Below are 19,248 nucleotides of genomic sequence, written 5' to 3'. Positions count from 1 at the left end.
TTCTTGAAAGCAGAGTTATGGGTAGACAACGTAGTGAAGAAGGCATTTGGAATGCTTGCCTTTATTGGTCAGTGCATTGAGTGTAGGAGTTGGAAGGTCATGTTACACTATTGGAGTCCAAAACAAGAAGGTATAGATTTCAGGTGAGAGGAGAAAGATTTGAAAGGGACCCAAGGAGCAACTTTTTCATGTAGAGTGTGTTACATGAATGGAATGAGCCGCCAAAGGAGATGGTGGTGGCTGGTACAATTACAACATTTGAAAGGTGTTTGGATGGGTAATCAATAGAAAGGGTTTAGCGGGATATGGCTAAATGCTGGCAAATGGGACTAGATTAATGTAGGATATCTGGTTGGCATGGACGAGTTGGGCTGAAGGGTCTGTTTCCATGTTGTACATCTCTATGACTCTATGTTGAGAACATGGGACTGGGATATCATAGCTTTTCCAGAAATGTGGCTCAGGGGTTGACAGGACTGGCAGCGTAATATTCTGGGATATAGGTGCGATAGAAATGATAGAAAGGGAAGCAAGAAGGAACAAGGAGTAGCGTTTTTGGTTGGAGATAACATCACAGCTGTACTTAGAGAGCATATTCCTGGGAGATTATCCAGTGAAGTCATACTGGTAGAACTGAAAAATAAGAAAGGGATGATCACTTCGTTGGAATCGGAATATAGGCCCCACAATAGTCAGTGGGAAATTGAGAAGCAAATATGTAAGGAGATCTCAGATATCTGTAAGAATAAGGCGATTACATCTGTAATGTAAGGCGATTTTAAATTTCCAAACACAGATTAGGACTGTCATAGTGTTAAGGGCTTGGATGGAAAGGAATTTGTTAAGGGTGTACAAAAAAAACTTTCTTATTCAATATGTGGATGGACCTACTAGAGAAGGTGCAATGTTTTACCTTCTGTTGGGAAATAAGGCAGGGCAAGTGACTGAGGTGTCAGCGGAGGAGCACTTTGGGGTAAGTGATCATAATTCTATTAGTTTTAAAATAGTTATGGAAAAGGATAGACCTGATCTAAAAGTTAAAGTTCTAAATTGGAGTAAGGCCAACTTTGACGGTATTAGAAAGGAACTTTCAAAAGTTGATTGAGAGAGGCTATTCGCAGGTAAAGGGACAGTTGGGAAGTGGGAAGCATTTAAAAATGAGACTACAAGAATGTGAAGGGCAGGTTGGCAAGTGTAGGGAATGGTGGATGACTCAAGAAATTGACGCTCTGGTCAAGAAATAGAAAGAGACATACGTCAGGTAGCTGAGGTTGAGTGAATCCCTGGAGGAGTATAAGGGCAGTACGAGTATACTTAAGAAGGACAAAAAGGGGGGTATGAGATAGCTTTGGCAAACAGAGTTAAGGAGAATCTAAAGAGATTCTATAAGAACACTTAGGGGAAAATAGTAAGTAGGGAGAGAATAGGGCGCCTTAAAGATCAACATGGTCATCTATGTGTGGAACCACAGCAGATGGGTGAGATACTAAATGAATATTTCACATCAGCATTTACTGTGGAGAAAGACATGGAAGCTAGGTAACTTGAGGACATAAATAGTGGTGTCTTGAAAAGAGTCCAAAATACAAAGAGGAGGTACTGGGCACCTTAAAAAGCATAAAGGTAGATAAATCCCTGCGACCTGATCAGATGTTTCCCAGAACTTTGTGGCAAGTTAGAGAAGAGATTGCTGGGCCCCTTATTGAGATATTTGCATTATTAACAGCCATGGGTGAGGTGCCGGAAGACTGGAAGTTGGCTAACGTGGTGCCATTATTTAAAAAAGGCTGTAAGGAAAAACCATGACACTCTATCTAGATCAGTGAGCCTTATATCAGTGGTGGGTAAGTTGTTGGAGGATTTTTCAAAGGAATGAGATTTACTTGCGTTTGTAAAGGCAAGGACTGATTAGGGATAATCACCATAGCTTTGTGCATAGGAAATCATGTCTCACTAACTTGATTGAGCTTTTTGACGAGGTGGTAAAAAGGCATTCAATAAGGTTCTGCATGGTAGACTGGTTAGTAAGGTTAGATCACATAGGATCCAGGGAGAGCTAACCATTTGGATACAAAATTGGCTTGAAAGTAGAAGACAGAGGGTAGTGATAGAGGTTGCTTTTTGGATTGGAGTCTTATAGCCAGCGGTGTGCCACAAGGATCAATGCTGAGTCCACTACTTTTCATCATTCATATAAATGATTTGGATGTGTATATAGCAGACATGGTTAATAAGTTTGCAGATGACACCAAAATTACTGGTGTAGTGGACAAAGAAGAACAATGGGACCTCAATCAGATCTGACAAAAGGCTGAAGAGTGGCACATGGAGTTTAATTCAGATAAATGTGAGGTGTTGTATTTTGGTAAGGCAAACCAAGGCAGGACTTATGAAAATAATGCCACGGCCCTAGTGAGTGTTGCCAAATAAAGAGACCTGGGGTGCAGGGGTATAGTTCCTTGAAGTCGCAAGTGGACAGGGTGGAGAAGAAAGCATTTAGCACATTTGCCTTCATTAATCAGAACATTGAGTATAGGAGTTGGAATATCATGTTGTGGCCGTACAGGACATTGGTGAGACCACTTTTGGAATACTGTGTACAATTCTAGTCGCCTTTCTATGTTGTTAAACTAGAGAGGGTGCAGGAAAGGATTACAAGGATGTTGCTGGGACAGGAGGATTTGAGTGATAGAGACAGCCTGGATAGGCTTGGGCTTTTTTCCTGGACTGTCATAGGCTGAGGGGTGACCTTATAGAGGTTTATAAAATCCTGAGAGGCATGGATAGGGTGAATATTCAAGGCCATTTTCTTAAGGCGGAGGAGCCCAAAACTAGAGGGCAGCACAGTGGCTCAGTGGTTAGCACTGCTGCCTAACAGCGCCAGGAGCCCCGGTTTGATTCCACACTTAGGCAACTGTCTGTGTGGAGCTTGCACATTCTCCCTGTATCTGCGTGGGTTTCCTCCGGGTGCTCTGGTTTCCTCCCACAGTTCAAAGATGCGCAGACTAGGTGGACTAACCATGGGAAATGTAGGTTTATTGGGGCCGTGGTGGGACTGGGTGAGATGCCCTTAGTAGAGTTGGTGTGGAGTCAATGGGCTGAATGGCCTGCTTCCACACTCTAGAGATTCCAGTTACAAAAGATTTACAAGGATGTTGCCAGGGCTGTAGGATTTGAGCTACAGGGAGAGGCTGGGGCTATTTTCCCTGTAGCATCCAAGGCTCAGGGGTGACTCTATAGAAGTTTATAAAGTCGTGAGGGACATGGACAAGGTAAATACTCAAGGTCTTTAGCCCAGAGTATGGGGTTTAGAGGGATATGGGCCAAATGTTGGAAGATGGGGCTAGATTAATTTAAGATATCTGGTTGGCATGGGCGAGTTGGACTGAAGGTGTGTTTCCGTGCTGTAAATCTCTATGAATCTATGACTCTACAACTGAAGAGAGAGTTGAATCAGATAGTTCCAATTCATGCAGCATTTACAACTTTACTAAAAATAATCTGCGCAGTTTAGTGTTTGTGGAAATATGAGATGGAAAGCCCTCAATCACCTGAATTTTGACTTTCTGCAGAATAGACTTTGGGATCAAGGCGATTCCTATGTGTTTTGGACACTTGCAATTAAAAGCATTTCAGAAGATCATTACTGGCTGGAGAGAGGGACACAAAACTGAGCTTTCCAGGAATGTACTACAACAAAGTCACACGTTTCTACCTTATGTTATCCATACATTTTCACTGCCCTTTCCAATTGGCGATGACTGAGATCAGGAATGATTGGTAAAATGAATTGGGGTCTGAGATTGAGTCTGAAGATGAATTGATTTTCTGACTGGATTAGGGTTTTCAGGCTGACTTCCAGCTGCTGCGAAAACAGGGAAGACCAGCCAATGCTGTACATCCACAATTACACCAGCCTATGTCTTTTTGTAGTGCAGTGCTGGTTCTACCTTCAATTTAGAAGGCTAGAAGGCCATAAGACCATAAGACATAAGAGCAGAAATTAGGCCATTCAGCCCATCGAGTCTGCTCTGCCATTCAATCATGGCTGATAAGTTTCTCAACCCTATTCTCCCGCTTTCTCCCCGTCACCCTTGATCCCCTTGACAGTCAAGAACCTATCTATCTCAGTGTTAAACGTATTCAATGACGTGACCTCCACAGCCTTCTTTGGCAATGAATTTCATAGATTCACCACTCTCTGGCTGAAGAAGTTCTCCTTATCTACAATCTAAAAAATCTTCCCTTTACTCTAAGGCTGTGCCCTTGGGTCATACCTCTCCTACCAATGGAAATCTTCCCAACATCCACTCTGTCCAGGACATTCAGTATTCTGTAAATTTCAATTAGAACACCCTCATCCTTCTAAACTCCATCGAGTATAGACCCAGAGTCCTCAAACGTTCCTCATATGTTAAGCTTTTCATTCCTGGGACCATTCTTGTGAACATTCTCTGAACTCGCATCAGGGGCAGTACATCCTTCCTGAGATATGGGGCCCAAAACTGCGCACAATACTCCAAATGTGGACTAACCAGAGCCATATAGAGCCTCAGGAGTACATCCCTGCTTTTATATTCAAGTTGCATTTGCCTCCCTAACTACTGATTCAATTTTACCTTGAAAGTTTACCTTGAGAGAATCGTGGACTAGAACTCCCAAGTTTCTTTGCACTTCAGACTTCTGAATTTTCTCCCCGTTTAAAAAATAGTCCATGCTTTATTCTTCCTGCCAAAGTGCATGACCTCACACTTTCCCACATTGTATTCCATCTGTCACTTTTTTGCCCACTCTCCTGAACTGTCCAAATTCTTCTGCAGCCTCCCCGCCTCCTCAGTACTACGTGTCCCTCTACCTATCTTTGTATCGTCAGCAAACTTAGCCAGAATTCCCTCAGTCCCTTCATCTAGATCATTAATGTATAAATTGAAAAGTTGTGGTCCCAACATTGACCCTTGCAGAACACCACTTGTCACTGGCTGCCATCCTAAGAAGGACCCTTTTAATTACACTCTCTGCTTTCTGCTAGAGAGCCAATCTTCTAGCACCTTGCCTCTAGGCCTTTATCTGCCTTCTGTGCAGCACCTTGTCAAAGACCTTCTGGAAGTCCAAGTAGATAACATCCATTGGCTCATTGGTCTAACCTGCTCATTACTTCCTCAAAGAATTCTAACAGATTTGACAGGCATGACCTCCCCTTGATGAAGCCATGCTGACTTTGCCCTATTTTACCATGCACTTCCAAGTATTCAGAAATCTCATCTTTCATAACGGACTCTAAAATCTTACCCACTTTATGTTAGGCTAATAGGCCTGTAATTTTCAGTCTTTTGCCTTGCTCCCTTTTTAAACAGGGGTGATTTTCCTGTCTTCTGAGACCCTCCCTGACTCTAGCGAATCCTGAAAGATCACCACTAACACCTCCACTATCTCTTCAGCTATCTTCTTAAGAACTCTGGGGTGTGGTCAATCAGGTCCTGATGATTTATCCACCTTCAGGCCATTCAGTTTTTCTAACACCTTCTCCTTGGTGATGACCACCATACTCAGCTCTGCCCCCTGACTGTCTTGAAGTTTTGGGATATTACTCGTTTCTTCCGCTGTGAAGACTGACGCAAAGTAATTATTCATTTCCTCAGCCATTTTCTTGTTCCCCACTACTATCTCTCCAGCATCATTTTCCAGTGGTCCAATGTCCACTTTTGAATCTCTTTTGCCCTTTATATATCTACAGAAACTCTTACAATCCTCCTTTATATTATTGGCTGCTTAACCTCATATTTACTTTCTTATACAGAATAGAATCCTTACATAGAATCCCTACAGTGTGGGAACAGGCCCTTCGGCCCAACAAGTCCACACCGACCCACAAAGCATCCCAGCCAGACCCATCCCGCTATAACCCACCTAATCTACACATCCCTATACACTATGGGCAACTTAGCACAGCCAATCCACCTAGCCTGCACATCTTTGGACTGTGGGAGGAAACCGGAACACCTGGAAGAAACCCACGCTGACACAGGGAGAATGTGCAAACTCCACACAGATAGTTGCTCGAGGGTGGGATTGAACCTGGGTCTCTGGTGCTGTGAGGCAGCAGTGCTAACTACTGAGCCACCGTGCCGCCCATAAATTTCCTCCCTCCTCATTTCTTTCTTTGTTGCCTTCTGTTGGTCTTTGTAAGCTTCCCAGTCCTCTGGTTTCCCACTGCCCTACACCACATTATATGCCGTCTCTTTTGCTTTTATGCTGTCCCTGACTCCCTAATCAGCCATGGTTGCCTCATTGTCCTTGTACCATGCTTCTTCTACCTAGGGATAAATTTTTGCTGTGTCTCCTGAATTTTACTCCTAGAAAATCCTGCCATTGCTGTTCCACTGTCTTTCCTGCTAGGCTCTTCTCCCAGTCAATTCTGCCCAGCTACTCTCCCATGCCTCTGTAGTTGCTTTTATTCAGTTATAATACCATTACCTCTGATTTTATCTTCTCCCTCTCAAATTGTACAGTAAATTCAATCATATTTTGATCACTGCCTCCTAAGGGTTCCTTCACCTGAAGCTCTCTTATCAAATCTGCCTCATTGCACAACACTAAATCCAGTATTGCCTGTTCCCTTGTGGGCTCCACCACAAGCTGCTGCAAAAAGCCATCTCGTAGACATCCCACAAATTCTTTTTTTTGGAATCGACTACCAACCTGATTTTCCCAGTCCACCTTCATATTGAAATCCCCCATGATCACTGTAACTTTGCCTTTCTTACACACCTTTTCTATCTCCTGGTGTATCTTGCGCCGCAGTGCCTGACTACTGTTTGGAGGCCTGTACATAACTCCAACTATTTTTTTTTATATTGTGGTTCCTCAACTCTACCCACACAGATTCTATACCATCTGACCCTACTTTGTTTCGTACTATTGATTTAATTTCATTTCTTACTGTTAAGGCAACCCCACCCCCTCTACCCACCTGCCTATCTTTTCGATAGGATGTATATCCTTGGATATTCAGCTCCCAATTCTGATCCCCTTGCAGCCAGGTCTCCGTGATGCCCACTATGTCATATCTGCCAATTTCGATCTGTTACCCACTGCATCATATCTGCCAATTTAATATTTACAGTGTAGCAGGCTGTTTATTAAACAATAATTGGATCTGAGTTACAAAGAACCATACTCTCATCTATTTAAACAAATTGAAAACTCTGGCATGGAGACAAAACATAGTTACACCAGAATTGTTGAAATACAAGAATTTGTGATCCTGTCTGCTGCCCCAAAATAGCCCTTGGCCTGTTTCAGCTTGACGCACAGACAGCATACAGAGGCTCTGCTGTATACTGGCAATGATTGTTGGGACTAACACCTGAAGAAAGAGTAACACCCCAAAAGCTTGAGTCTTCAATAAACCTGTTGGACTACAACCTGGTGCCGTGTCATTTCTGACCTTGTAAACCGGAGAGTCCGCGCTCACAAATTATCCACACGCGTGGCTCCAGAATCATTAGGGAGAGACATTAGCAGAGAAACCAAACTAGACACGGAATTGAAACTTAGAACTTTACTGTCATCCCTAAAAAGATTTTCTTTTCGCCGCTTTACTTCCTTGTGGAAGTTATTTCCTTGTTATTTCATTCGAACCAATTGAAAAGAAGTTGCTGGATTTGTTTGAGCAAGCTGCGGTTTGAGATTCGTTCGACTCCTCGTTTTGTGAGAGTTAGAGCTCCACCTTCTGTGTGAAAGCTCCTGCCTGCCCTGAGGCTGGATTTCGGTTCAAACATTCCTCACCCGCTTCAGTTGCAGTCTTTCTGTTGAAATCAAACATGACCAGTTTGACAACACACAACTTTGCGTTAAAAAACACCTTTATAAATATGGTCTTATTGTTTAGTAAAACTAACGAAAGGGATAGAAATAACTTCTTACAATTCCACCTGAATTTTTGTCATAATTACCTCTTGAGTTCTTGACTTTTGAGTATTATTCTCTTCTTTATTTCAAAGATATACCTTATTCATAAAAAGTCACTAAAGCAGTTTGGTTCTGTAGAGTAGCATATCAAGAAACAAACAAACATTGAAGTTTGACTCTATTGAAAAAAACAAACCAAAGGCATAGGCCTGAAAAGTCAGCCTTCGTACTCCTCTGATGCTGCTTGGCCTGCTGTGTTCATCCAGCTTTACACCTTGTTATCTCGTATTTCTTACTTATTCAAGATTATATTTACATGTATTTGAGGAAGCGGGACTCCCATTTAACGTCAGACAGTGGTCTTTCCCCACTGCGCCTTGGTGGCAGCTGCTCCAACTTTAGTGCGTCTCACCGCACGTTGCCCTGGACCTTGGAATGTGCCAGTCTGCAACACTCAATCGAGGCCACCTCCTTGTTCTGGAAGACCAACAGGTTTTGGGCAGAGCAAAGACCCTCTTTCACCGAGTTGATGGTTCCCCAGGCGTAGTCAATGTTTGTCTCAGTGTACGTCCCAGGGAACAGACTGTAGATCATTCTAAATTGGTTTGTTCTGAAATTTTCTCTCAGTCATGATTTCCTGTGTACGATGTCAAGGGGATTGACTAGTATATCAGAGAATCCATAGGCAATACAGAAACAGATGGTACTCACTGTCCCTGCTTGCAGATCATTTATATCAATTGAGATCTGAGAACCGAACCCTGTGGTACCCTACTAGTCACAGTTTGCCATCCAGAGGAGGACCCATTTATCCCAACCCTCTGCTTTCTGTCAATCAGTCAAACCTCTATTCAAGTCAATACTTAACCCCCTGGGATCTAACCTTCTTGATCAGTCTTTTATGCAGTACCTTGTCAAATGCCTTTTGGAAGTCTGGATATAACACATCTACTGGATCCTCATTGCCCACCTTGCTGGTGACATCCTCAATGAACTCCAGCAAGTTTGTCAAGCATGACTAGCCCTTCATGAAACAGTGCTGACACTGATAATGGTGACACTGAAATTCAGTTTGGCATTCCACACACTCATGCACTGGATCGAATACACTCCAAGATATCACACTTTCCAGATATTGGGAAACCAGGTTTCAAACAACATCCTTTGATGTTTTACACCTGATGCTTCCCCTTTAGTTCTCACCCTCCAAAAATCTGAGGAAGTCACAGAGTTGGAGATCCTCCCTGGGTTGATGTCTCAGGCAGTCCATTCTTCCCCTTCCATTCCGAGTCCTGCTCCATGGTTTGATACGACATGAGAGGATAAGAATACCTTCTTGCAATTAAGAAGCAGACTGCCATGGATCCCTTCCACTTTTTCCTTCAGTCAGAATATGTAGCATGATGAGAACTCACTGTCAATTTTCAATACCTCAGTGATAAGAAATGCTAGAAGATGTAACCTTTCCAACTGTTATACAGGCAAATATTGGGACATAGAGAAAGCAAGGTGAATGTCAGTGATTGGATGGGGTGCAAGAGAGACGAAATGTTGAAACTCATCAAATCGCAAGAAGATTGGGATAATTGAATATTTAGTATTTACATCTGAATGAATGAGTGCATTCTCACATCAGAATGACTGGAATGGGGGACATATGGGAAACCTGGTAAATGGTAGAATCGTAGACTCATAGAGACATATAGTGCAGACAAGGTCTTCCAGCCCATCAAGTCTGTACCATCAAATTACATTATTACCTGCATTAGCTCTATTTCCACACTAGACTCATAGATTTGAATGTTATGACATTCACCCATGAACTTTTTAAAAGTGGTGAGGTTATCACCTCCTAGGTAATGCATTCCAGATTGTCACCAGCCTCTAGGTGAGAAATATTTTTCCTCAAATCCCTTCTAAGCTATTCATGTTGAAGGTATGCCCCCTTGTTATTGAATCTTAGACTAAAGTCAACAGCTGCAATATATTCACCCTGTTCATGCCTCTCATGATCTTATCCATCTCTATCAGGACACCCCTCAACTTTCTCTGCTCCAAAGGAAAACTACCTGAGCACATCTAGTTAGTCTTTGTTGCTACAATGCTCCAAACCAGGCAACATCATGGAGAAGCTCCTCTGCATTCCTGCCAGTGCAATCATATCCTTCTTATAGTGTGGTGACCAGAACTGCTCATAGTACCCCAGCTGTCACCTAAAAAAAGTTCTGTACAGCTCCAACACCATCACCATGCTCTTATAATCAATGCCTCGACTGATAAATGCAAGTTTCCCGTGTGCCTTCTTAGCTAACCCATTAATTTGTCCTGCCACTTTCAGGGATCTTTGGGCAAGCACCCCAAGGTCCCATTGTCACTCTAAGCTTCCTTCTTTCATTCAGTACTCCCTTGCATTGTCCCATATTCAAAACTGCATTGCTTCAGGTTTCAGAAACCTTGGTCAGGTTTACATCACATCTGCCACTGTTCTGCCTTTCAGTTTATATCTTCCTTTAATCTAGCACCTTCCTCCTCACTGTCAATCACCAGGTCAACGCTCGTGTCATCTGTCAAGTTACTTAATGTCCTCCAACATTCTCACTTTCATAATCTATGAATATCACAAACAATATGGAACCCAACAATGATCCTGTGGTACACCACTGCAGGCCAGATTCCAGTCACACAAACAGTCCTTTACGACACCCTGTCTCCTGTCACTAAGGCAATGTTGAATCTAACTTGCCAATTTACCATGAATCCCATGAGCTTTTCCTTCTTTCTCAGGTTCCCATGTGGGATCTTGTCAAAGGCGTTGCTGAAATCCATATGAACTACATCAACCACCATACCCTCATCGACACACTTGGTCACCTCCTCTAATATTTCACGAGATTCGTCAGGTATGACTTCTGTCTGAAAAAGCCATACTAACAATCCCTGATCAAACCTTGTTTATCTAAATGGGGATTAATTTTCTCTTTTTCTATCTTCTCCAATAATTTCCCCACAATTGATGTTCAAGTCACTGGTCTCTAGTTCCCCAGTATATCTCTCTGACCCTACTTGTAAAGTGGAATCGCACTACCTTCCCTCCAGTCCTCCAGCATCTCTCCTGTGGACAGAGATGATTTGTATATTTGGGTCAGAGCCCCCTGCAATTTCAACCCTGATCTTCCCCAATGGTCTGTGATACAACTTATCCAGACCTGGGGATTCTAAATCTATGAAAACCCTCTAATACCTCCTCCCTTCTTATATCACTCTGCTAAATAACTTCACAGCCCATCTTCACAAATCCTGTATTTTCATCCTCCTTCTCCTGGATAAAGACAGATTGAAGTATTCATTTAACAATCTACCAGTGTCCTCTGGGCTTCATGCACAGGTTGCCTCCTTGGTCCATAATAGACCCTAATATTCCCATGGTAATTCTCTTTCCCTTGAAATACTTGTATAATTGTCTTGGGCTTCTCCTTTCTCTTGCCCATCAGTGTTTTCTCATATATCCTCTTTACTCTCCTAATTAATTTCTTTGGTTCCTCTAACACTTTCTGTACTCCTCTTCGGCCTATGTTGTTTTGCTCCCTTTGTTAAAAGTTTTTTTTCTTTTTATCCAGTCCTGAATATTCTTAGACATCTGTGGTTCCCTGGGCTTGTTGTTCTTACGTTTTGACCAAAAAGGAACATTTTGGACCTGTACCACCACCTCCTACTTTATGAATGTCTCCCACTATTCTGCTGTAGATTTGCCCTCAAGTAGCTCTTCCCATTCTAGTTTGTGAGATCGTCAGTTATTTTAAATCGGCCTTCCCCAATTCAAATGCAATCTCCCAGCGTGTTTGCAGAATATCTTTCCCCTTTTCCATCACAAACTTAAAACAGACGGTGTTGTGGTTGCTATCACTAAAATGCTCCCCCACTGTCACATTGAACATCTGTATTATTTAATTCCCAAGAATTAAGCCTAGCACTGCACCCTCCCTTGTAGAACCATCTGATGTAAAGAGCTCTTCTGGATACATTCCAAAAAAACCTGCCTCTTCTAATCCCATTATACTAGGATTATCTTAATTAATATTGGGAGAATTGAAGCTCCTTAATATAATTATCCTATCATTATTTTTACATGCTGTGTCAGAAATTGTTAATGTACCAAAAAATAAGTAATTACAAGGCTATAATGAATGGCCCAGATTAAATTAAACTCTCCATTCAATGACACTTACAGAAATACATGGTCAGTCACTGTAGTCAGAGCTGCTACAATTGTCCGACTGCTCATCAGTCCTGACATTTCTAGTGAGAGATTTTCCCAGCAATAACTTCACTCAAAGCATTGCCCTTCACTAACGTCTGTTTTCACAGTAAAAGTGTTTCCCCTCAAGGCAATAAGCCGATGTGAGAACATATGACCGAAATACACAATGTTTGTTAGGAAAAGAGGCAACTTAATGAAATAACCTCAATACTTCAGTACAGCTGAGTCAACAATGCAATGACACAGAGTGGGTGCCTCCAGTCAGGGAACACTTCAGTGGTCAAGGGCATTCAGCCTCCAATCTTTGGGTAAGCATCCTCCAAGCCAGACTTTGAGACACACAACAATGCAGAATCACTGAGCAGAGACTGATAGCCAGTGTCCGTACCCATGAAGTCGGCATCAACCGTGATCTTGGGTTCATGTCGTGCTACAGGTGACCCCACCATACTGTTCTGTCTGTGTAAAATCTCCCTTACTGTCCTGTTTTGACAGCATTACTTTGATAAATTGCTATGATCTCTCTACCTTAATTAGTTTGTAGAGTTTTGAATTCAGCATGTGATTCCAGTCATTTAGTTTGTCTCCAACTCCACCTTATTTTTAAATTTTTGTAATTATATCTCCACCTCAATTAATCAGATTTTAGGTCATCCCTTCACTGGTTGTTTAGCTGTTGAAAGTATTAAGTTATTGAATCACGTCTAAAACTCTTGGTCACCTGCAGAGACTTATTATCTGACACCCCACTCACACCAGTTGTATGAGCTTTTGATCTCTCTGCCCTTGATCTCTCTGCCTACAAACTCTGGGTCTGTGTGCTCTGATGTTCCACTGCACCTGATGAAGGGGCTGAGCTCCAAAAGCTTGTGTGATTTAAAATAAACCTGCTCGACTATAAACTGGTGTTGTGTGACTTCCGACTTTGTCCACCCCAGTCCAACACCAGCACCTACACATCAGTTGAAAAGAAAGGCATATTCATCTTATGGACCAAACCAAACACCCTCAAATTATATAATGAAGAGAGCCTGGACCCCAATCTTACTTTATTTTTTAAAAGCAAATGTAAGGCGTTATGTTTTAGATGCAATTCGATTGGTCAAACTACCAGGTTTGAAGCAAAACTCACTTTATTCTTACTCTGTAGGCAAATACAAAACAAAGAAAGAAAGCTCGAAGTAACACAACTGGAAAAAGTAACAGAATAGTAGATTATTTAACTGCTAAACAACAAGTGTTCCAATATAGAAACATTCTAGTAGCACAACCTTGGCAAAGGCAAACTCAGTAAAATAGATTGTCTCACATGCAATTCTAGCAGCAGGAAGAGAACCCAAGCTTTTAGCTGTAACATAAAGAGGAATAACAGCTTCAACATCCAGCCTTAAGACACCATAAATTACTGAAAGTTAAACCAAAATCCTGGTTCTGGTGGGAGCTTGACCCCACTCCCTCATGCTGCTTCTACTGTTCCAACTTTAAAAAATAACCAACGCATTACAAGCTGGTTACTTTATTGGTTTGGTTACCACTCACCAGCTCTGTTTCAACCTCTCTTCATAAAAAGCCAGGACAAAATACACCTCTTACAGCCATTGTATCATCACATACAATAATTGCTATTCCCAAACAACGTCCACCATGTGTTTAGTAGCTGTTGCTTTCATTCAAATTCACTTTCCAGTATCCATCCTTCATATCTAAGAGATGAAGACCTTTGCTTTGACAGGTTGTGCTGTTGTTTCTTCCAAACCAGAACATATCTTCAAAGCTGAGGTAGGTACTTTCAATTTAGACACTGTCTCTAAACATCCTAAGATTTTTCCCTGTTACCATGGCTGCTAATCTGAACAGTAGGAGTTTCACTTTCTCCATTACTTTCCTCTTTTGAAGCTATTCTATCTTGCCTTTCAGGCAAGACATTGAGCTGGCTGAAAGAACTCCTCAGCAGATATTGAGTACATCTCACAAATTTGCTCGCTTGTACAATAAAGCGTATTGCAGTCTTTCCTCAACACTGATATCAGAATTAATATTCTAAACTGCTCAGGTTTCTTGATGAACTCTGTGCCAATTTCTTCGTTCTGCCATTGACTCTTGCAGAAATTCAAATTTATTTTAATTCTTTCAATAGCCACTGGGAAATGCAGGAACAGACAGGTGAAGAGATCACTGAAAATGTAAAAACAGGAGGATTGTTGTGGGAGTTATTTTAACTTCCTCTGTATTGACTGAGACTCCTATAATGCCAGGGGCTTAGAAGGGGGTGGAAGAGGAGGTGTTTGCTGGTGCGCCCAAAGGGTTTCTTGAAACAATATGTACATAGTTCAAATGAGGAAAGGGTCATTCTACACATGGAATGAAGGAATGGGGTTGGCCAGGTCATTGAAGTTTCGGTGGGGGAGTATTTCAGGAACAGCACTGGCAGAGGAAGTGGTGGATGCAGGTACAATTACAACATTTAAATGGCATTTGGATTGGAACATTAGTAGAAAATGGTTAGAACGATAAGGGTGAAACAGAGGCAAATGGGACTAGTTTAGTGTGGGAAATTTGTAAGGCAAATTTAAATTAAAGTTAAACCTCACAGTCTGTTTCTCTGCTCTCTGACTCTATTATTCTATAAAGTAGAAAACTTCATGAATAATATTAAAATAGGTGGTAAAGCAGGCTGTGATGAGAAAATAAAGTTAACAGATGGATATTGATAGGCTAGGAGAATGGGCCAGAATCGAGCAGATGGATAAAAGGAATGTGCATGGATAAGGCGGGAGATTTGCATTGGATAATAAAGTATATTCAGGCAAACGACCTCCTTCTGCACTGTAATTATTCTGCAATACTGTTCCCAGGAGAAGGCAGGGAAGCAGAAAATGTAACGTTATTTGTTTAATGAGTGTAATTAAAGTTCCATATGATGTAAGTGACATTGATCACCTGGGCACTGAGAGATCCATAAATGGGACTTGCCTGTGGGTAGAAGCTGCACTTTCCCTGGAACACATCAGTGCAAAGTGAATTCCCATTCCCTTAGAAGTAGAATGGGACGGGCGGCAATCCTCCAGATAAAGGACATTTACTATCCTGTCCTGGCAACCTTTGGTGTTCCTGGTAAGTCAATGAATCCTTGTTGGTGAATTGTTGTCATGGGAGCTGCAGGTTTGATGCCTGATAGATATTTTAAAATGTCTCCTGTTACACCAGTGCTGCACAATCCCAGAGCCACTGGAATACAGTGTTTCAAATGTATTTGTGGCAGGGGAGTTGTTTGTCCAAGTAATGAAAAATGGGAGCTTGAAATTTATCTATATAGCACCGGATTTTCTCTCATTGTCTCTCTCCCTCACCCTCCTTCCACCAGCAGCCCCTTGTATAGCTGCAGTGTTTGCATTTGAGTGATTCCCATTATTAATCCATTTTTCAGCCTGCTAACACTTTGGGTTTGCACCTTTGCATTAATGTGCATGATTAAACATTGTAATGTTAACCCCTAATATACCCGTTCATATATTCCTACTTTTAACTTATTTGCAATGATGTAATTAAGCAACTACTTTTATCCCTTTGCTGTATTCAAGAATTGTACCTAGGTACTTGTATCTAAGATGTCACCAGAAGAAGCAGACATTGTAAAAGTTTTTCACTGTACTCCTACAATGGGACACACGTGACAATAAAAAGGATTTTGTATATTGTATATGTTATAAATAGCACACCTGAAAGCATAAGGAAGAAATAACAGATATGAACTTTTCATGTGGGACACCATAATTTTCCACTTCTCTGTCTGTTTCTTGCAGCAAATGTTATGACAATTGTGATTCTCTCCAGGGGAAATTGTGGCCTTTCGAAATGTATCTCTGTCTACATGGTGGGCATAGCAGTAGCAGATCTATCCGTCATGATCTTCAATGTGATAGTGTACTTGATATTTAATTATCACTTTCCATATTCCTTTCTGTCTTACACTGCTGTATGTAAGTTTGTCTTGTACATAACTTTTGTTACTCTACATATGTCAGTATGGTTCACAGTCACATTCACGTTTGACCGATTTGTGGCAATCTGTTGTCATGACTTTAAAGAAAAGTACTGCACCGAGAGAATTGCAACTACAGTTATGGTAACATCTTCTGTCCTGACTTGTTTAGAGGGTGTTCCTATGTTCTTTTCATATGAAGCTGAACAAATAATTAACAATGTGCAGTGGGGGTGCAGGACAAAAGCAGCTGTTTATACAATACCTGCATGGTCAGCGTATAGTTGGCTGCAGTCAACATCATTAGTTTTGCTTCCTTTCGCTCTCATGACCTTGTTTAATTCTTTGACTGTCAGACGTATTTTATTGGCTAACAGAACACGCAAGGGACTCCGAACAAAAGGAAGCGAGATACAGAGTGATCCAGAGGTGAAGAGTCGGAGGAAATCCATCATATTACTCTTCACTGCATCAGGCAGCTTTATTCTGTTGTGGTTAACATCTGTTGGAAGTTTTGCAGCCACTAGACTATCAAGCAGTGTTTATTATCAAGGTGATTACTCAAATCCTGTATATATCGCCACGGAAACTGGATATCTGCTCATGTATTTGAGATCCTGCACAAACACATGTATTTATGCAGCAACCCAGAGGAAATTCAGAGAAGAGCTGAGAAATGTTCTGAAGTCTCCGTGGAAAGAATTTCTTGATTTTTTTAAAATAAGGAACACATGAATTCAAACCTAAAACAGTCTCATGACTAAAACGACGTTTCATCTGGTTTGCTGCATGTGAAAGTCAATCGTCCTCAAAACGAGATTCTGACCTTGTCACGGTAGCATGGCAGCATGGTGGCTCGGTGGTTCGCAATGCTGCATCACAGTGCCAGGGGCCTGGGTTTGATTCCAGCCTCAGGCAACCATCTTTTTGCACATACATCCCATGTCTGCATGGGTTTCCTCCAGGTGTTCCAATTTCCTCCCACAGTCACAAGATGTGCAGGTTCGGTGGATTGGCCATGCTGAATTGCCTAAAGTGTCCAGGGGTGTGCAGGCAAGGTGGATTAGTCATGGAAAATACAGGATTACAGGGATAGGGTAGGGGTGATCTTCGGAAGGTTGGTGTGGACACAATGGGCCGAATGGCTTGTATCCACTAGGCAGGGATTGTATGATTCTGTGCTGAAAGTATGTGAATTCAAACTGTTCACCATGTGAAGACAGCACTTGCCATGATGTTTCAGTAGGATCAAATTAGGCCAATAAAAATTCACAAAAAAAACAGCTGTTAAAGTGAACCTATGCCCCTCACGACAATCGTGTTACTTCCATTTGAAGTATGACAGAAGTAAGAATCATGACTATAGTCGTGTCTAAGAAAGTTTCTTAGAATCCATAGAATCGTTTGAGCGTGGAAACAGGCCATTCAGCCCAAATAGGCCACACCGACCCTCTGAAAAGCATCCCACCCAGCCACATCCTGCTACCCTATCCCTGTAAACCTGCATTTCCCATGGCTAACACACTTAACCTACATATCCTTGAACACAGTGGGTGACTTAGCATGGCCCTTCCACCGAACCTGCACATCTTTGGCCATCTGTGGGAGGAAACCGGAGCACCCTGAGGAAACCCACACAGACGCAGGAGAACGTGCAAACTCCACACAGACAGTAGCTCGAGTGTGGAATCAAACCCAAGTCCCTGATGCTGTGAGGCAACAATGGTTACCACTGAGACACTGTACCACCTCAAATGAGATGTAAACACATATACAAAGTGGTCTGGTATTTTCTTGATTCAAACAGGACATCAATATGAGAGTTGCATAGCGAACTGAATACCAATCTGTTCATAATTGAGAAAATCTGTTTTGATTTGTAAAGTCGGTGGGAAATTGCTGACCAACAGCATGAGAATGTATGCTGAGCCAGAAAAAACACAATTGTTTGGATGGCGAGAATGGACCTGAGGTGTCAGGTTGCAGACGGAGAAATCTCTGTTTTTACACACCCTGAAAACAGAGTTTGAGGTTTGCGATTGTTGCAACTGGTGCAAAATACTGAACAACACATTAAACAAAGAAAAGAGTTAAGAAAAGTAGGACTTTTCCCTAGAATAGAAAGATGGCATAATGGTAACAATACTGCATGAATAGTTTGATTTACCCGTACTAATGACAAAAATAAAACTTTGTAAACAGGAGTTAAAATCTCAGAATAGTGAATGGGAAAATAAATTTCAATTGCGTACAGATCATGCTGCTCTGTTATACTTCATTAACCTGGTAGAAGTCTTGCCTTTGCTATATTTCACTGAATAGTGGGTAATGGAGAGAGGAGAATCAAAACTGCTGAAAGAATCGAGCAAAATGAAGACAGAAATGGAGTTTTTCAGATGGTTACTCATCCAGGCAAAATTCTTCTTACTTTTTATATTATAAGAGTCCTTCTTCTATTTTACAAGAAACATTTTTGTCACTTCATCTCTTTCTCTGCCCCAACAACAGACATTCCTCTTTTTTCCATCCTACATGTTTCCACTTGTTGGAAAACTATTGCATTTTAACTCCCCTCAGTTTTGGTGAAATGTTAATGGAAAGTCAACACTGTTTTATTTTCCCAACCAGCAATATTCCTGATCTACTCAGTGGTTCTCTGCTTTTCTGTTCTATCCCGTGGCAGATCAGGCATGGAAGCTCTTTGGCCCAAACATGGGACAGAGGTATTTTAAATACTTCAATATGTTTAACTTTCATGATGCTTAACTCAAAACTGGAGGGCATTCACACTAGTCAAGCAATAACCTCACTTAGTTACGCTCATGGAATGATACTGTGCCTGAGCGATAATGTAAGAATTCAGGACATTTTTTTAATAACCATCAGGACAGAGGTGGAGGGACAATAGAATATGATTGGAACTGCATGTCCACAGACATGCAGAATCATGAAATCTCATGGCGTCTTCTGAAGAATGGGACAGAGAACCTGCTGCTGAATCCCATCTCTTCCCTGATGACTCTGCACTCCTCCACGTTGAACAGTCTGAGGAGGAAGCATGGATGTAGCACAGACTGTGCTCTTCATGTGGGACCTA

General features: G+C 41.8%; 2 protein-coding genes across 4 annotated transcripts in view; one reads left to right on the top strand and one right to left on the bottom strand.

Annotated features, from left to right (window-relative positions):
• Positions 1-7,561, bottom strand: part of LOC109927939 (NACHT, LRR and PYD domains-containing protein 3-like) — a 39,778-nt gene extending 32,217 nt beyond the window's left edge. For all 3 annotated transcript variants that reach the window (XM_048603383.1, XM_048603384.1, XM_048603385.1), the window contains exon 1: positions 7,448-7,561. The gene's annotated coding sequence lies outside the window, so the exon portion shown is untranslated. The remainder of the gene's footprint in view (positions 1-7,447) is intronic.
• An 8,419-nt stretch (positions 7,562-15,980) lies between these two features.
• Positions 15,981-16,886, top strand: LOC125484352 (probable G-protein coupled receptor 139). The gene has a single exon (XM_048602561.1). It carries the CDS (start codon positions 15,981-15,983, stop codon positions 16,884-16,886), a length of 906 nt encoding a protein of 301 aa, XP_048458518.1.
• The last annotated feature ends 2,362 nt before the right edge of the window (positions 16,887-19,248 follow it).

Source organism: Rhincodon typus, chromosome 11 (genome assembly GCF_021869965.1).
Source record: "Rhincodon typus isolate 14 chromosome 11, sRhiTyp1.1, whole genome shotgun sequence".
In the NCBI taxonomy this organism is placed as follows: Eukaryota; Metazoa; Chordata; class Chondrichthyes; order Orectolobiformes; family Rhincodontidae; genus Rhincodon; species Rhincodon typus.
This window is presented reverse-complemented; position numbering and strand designations above follow the sequence as displayed.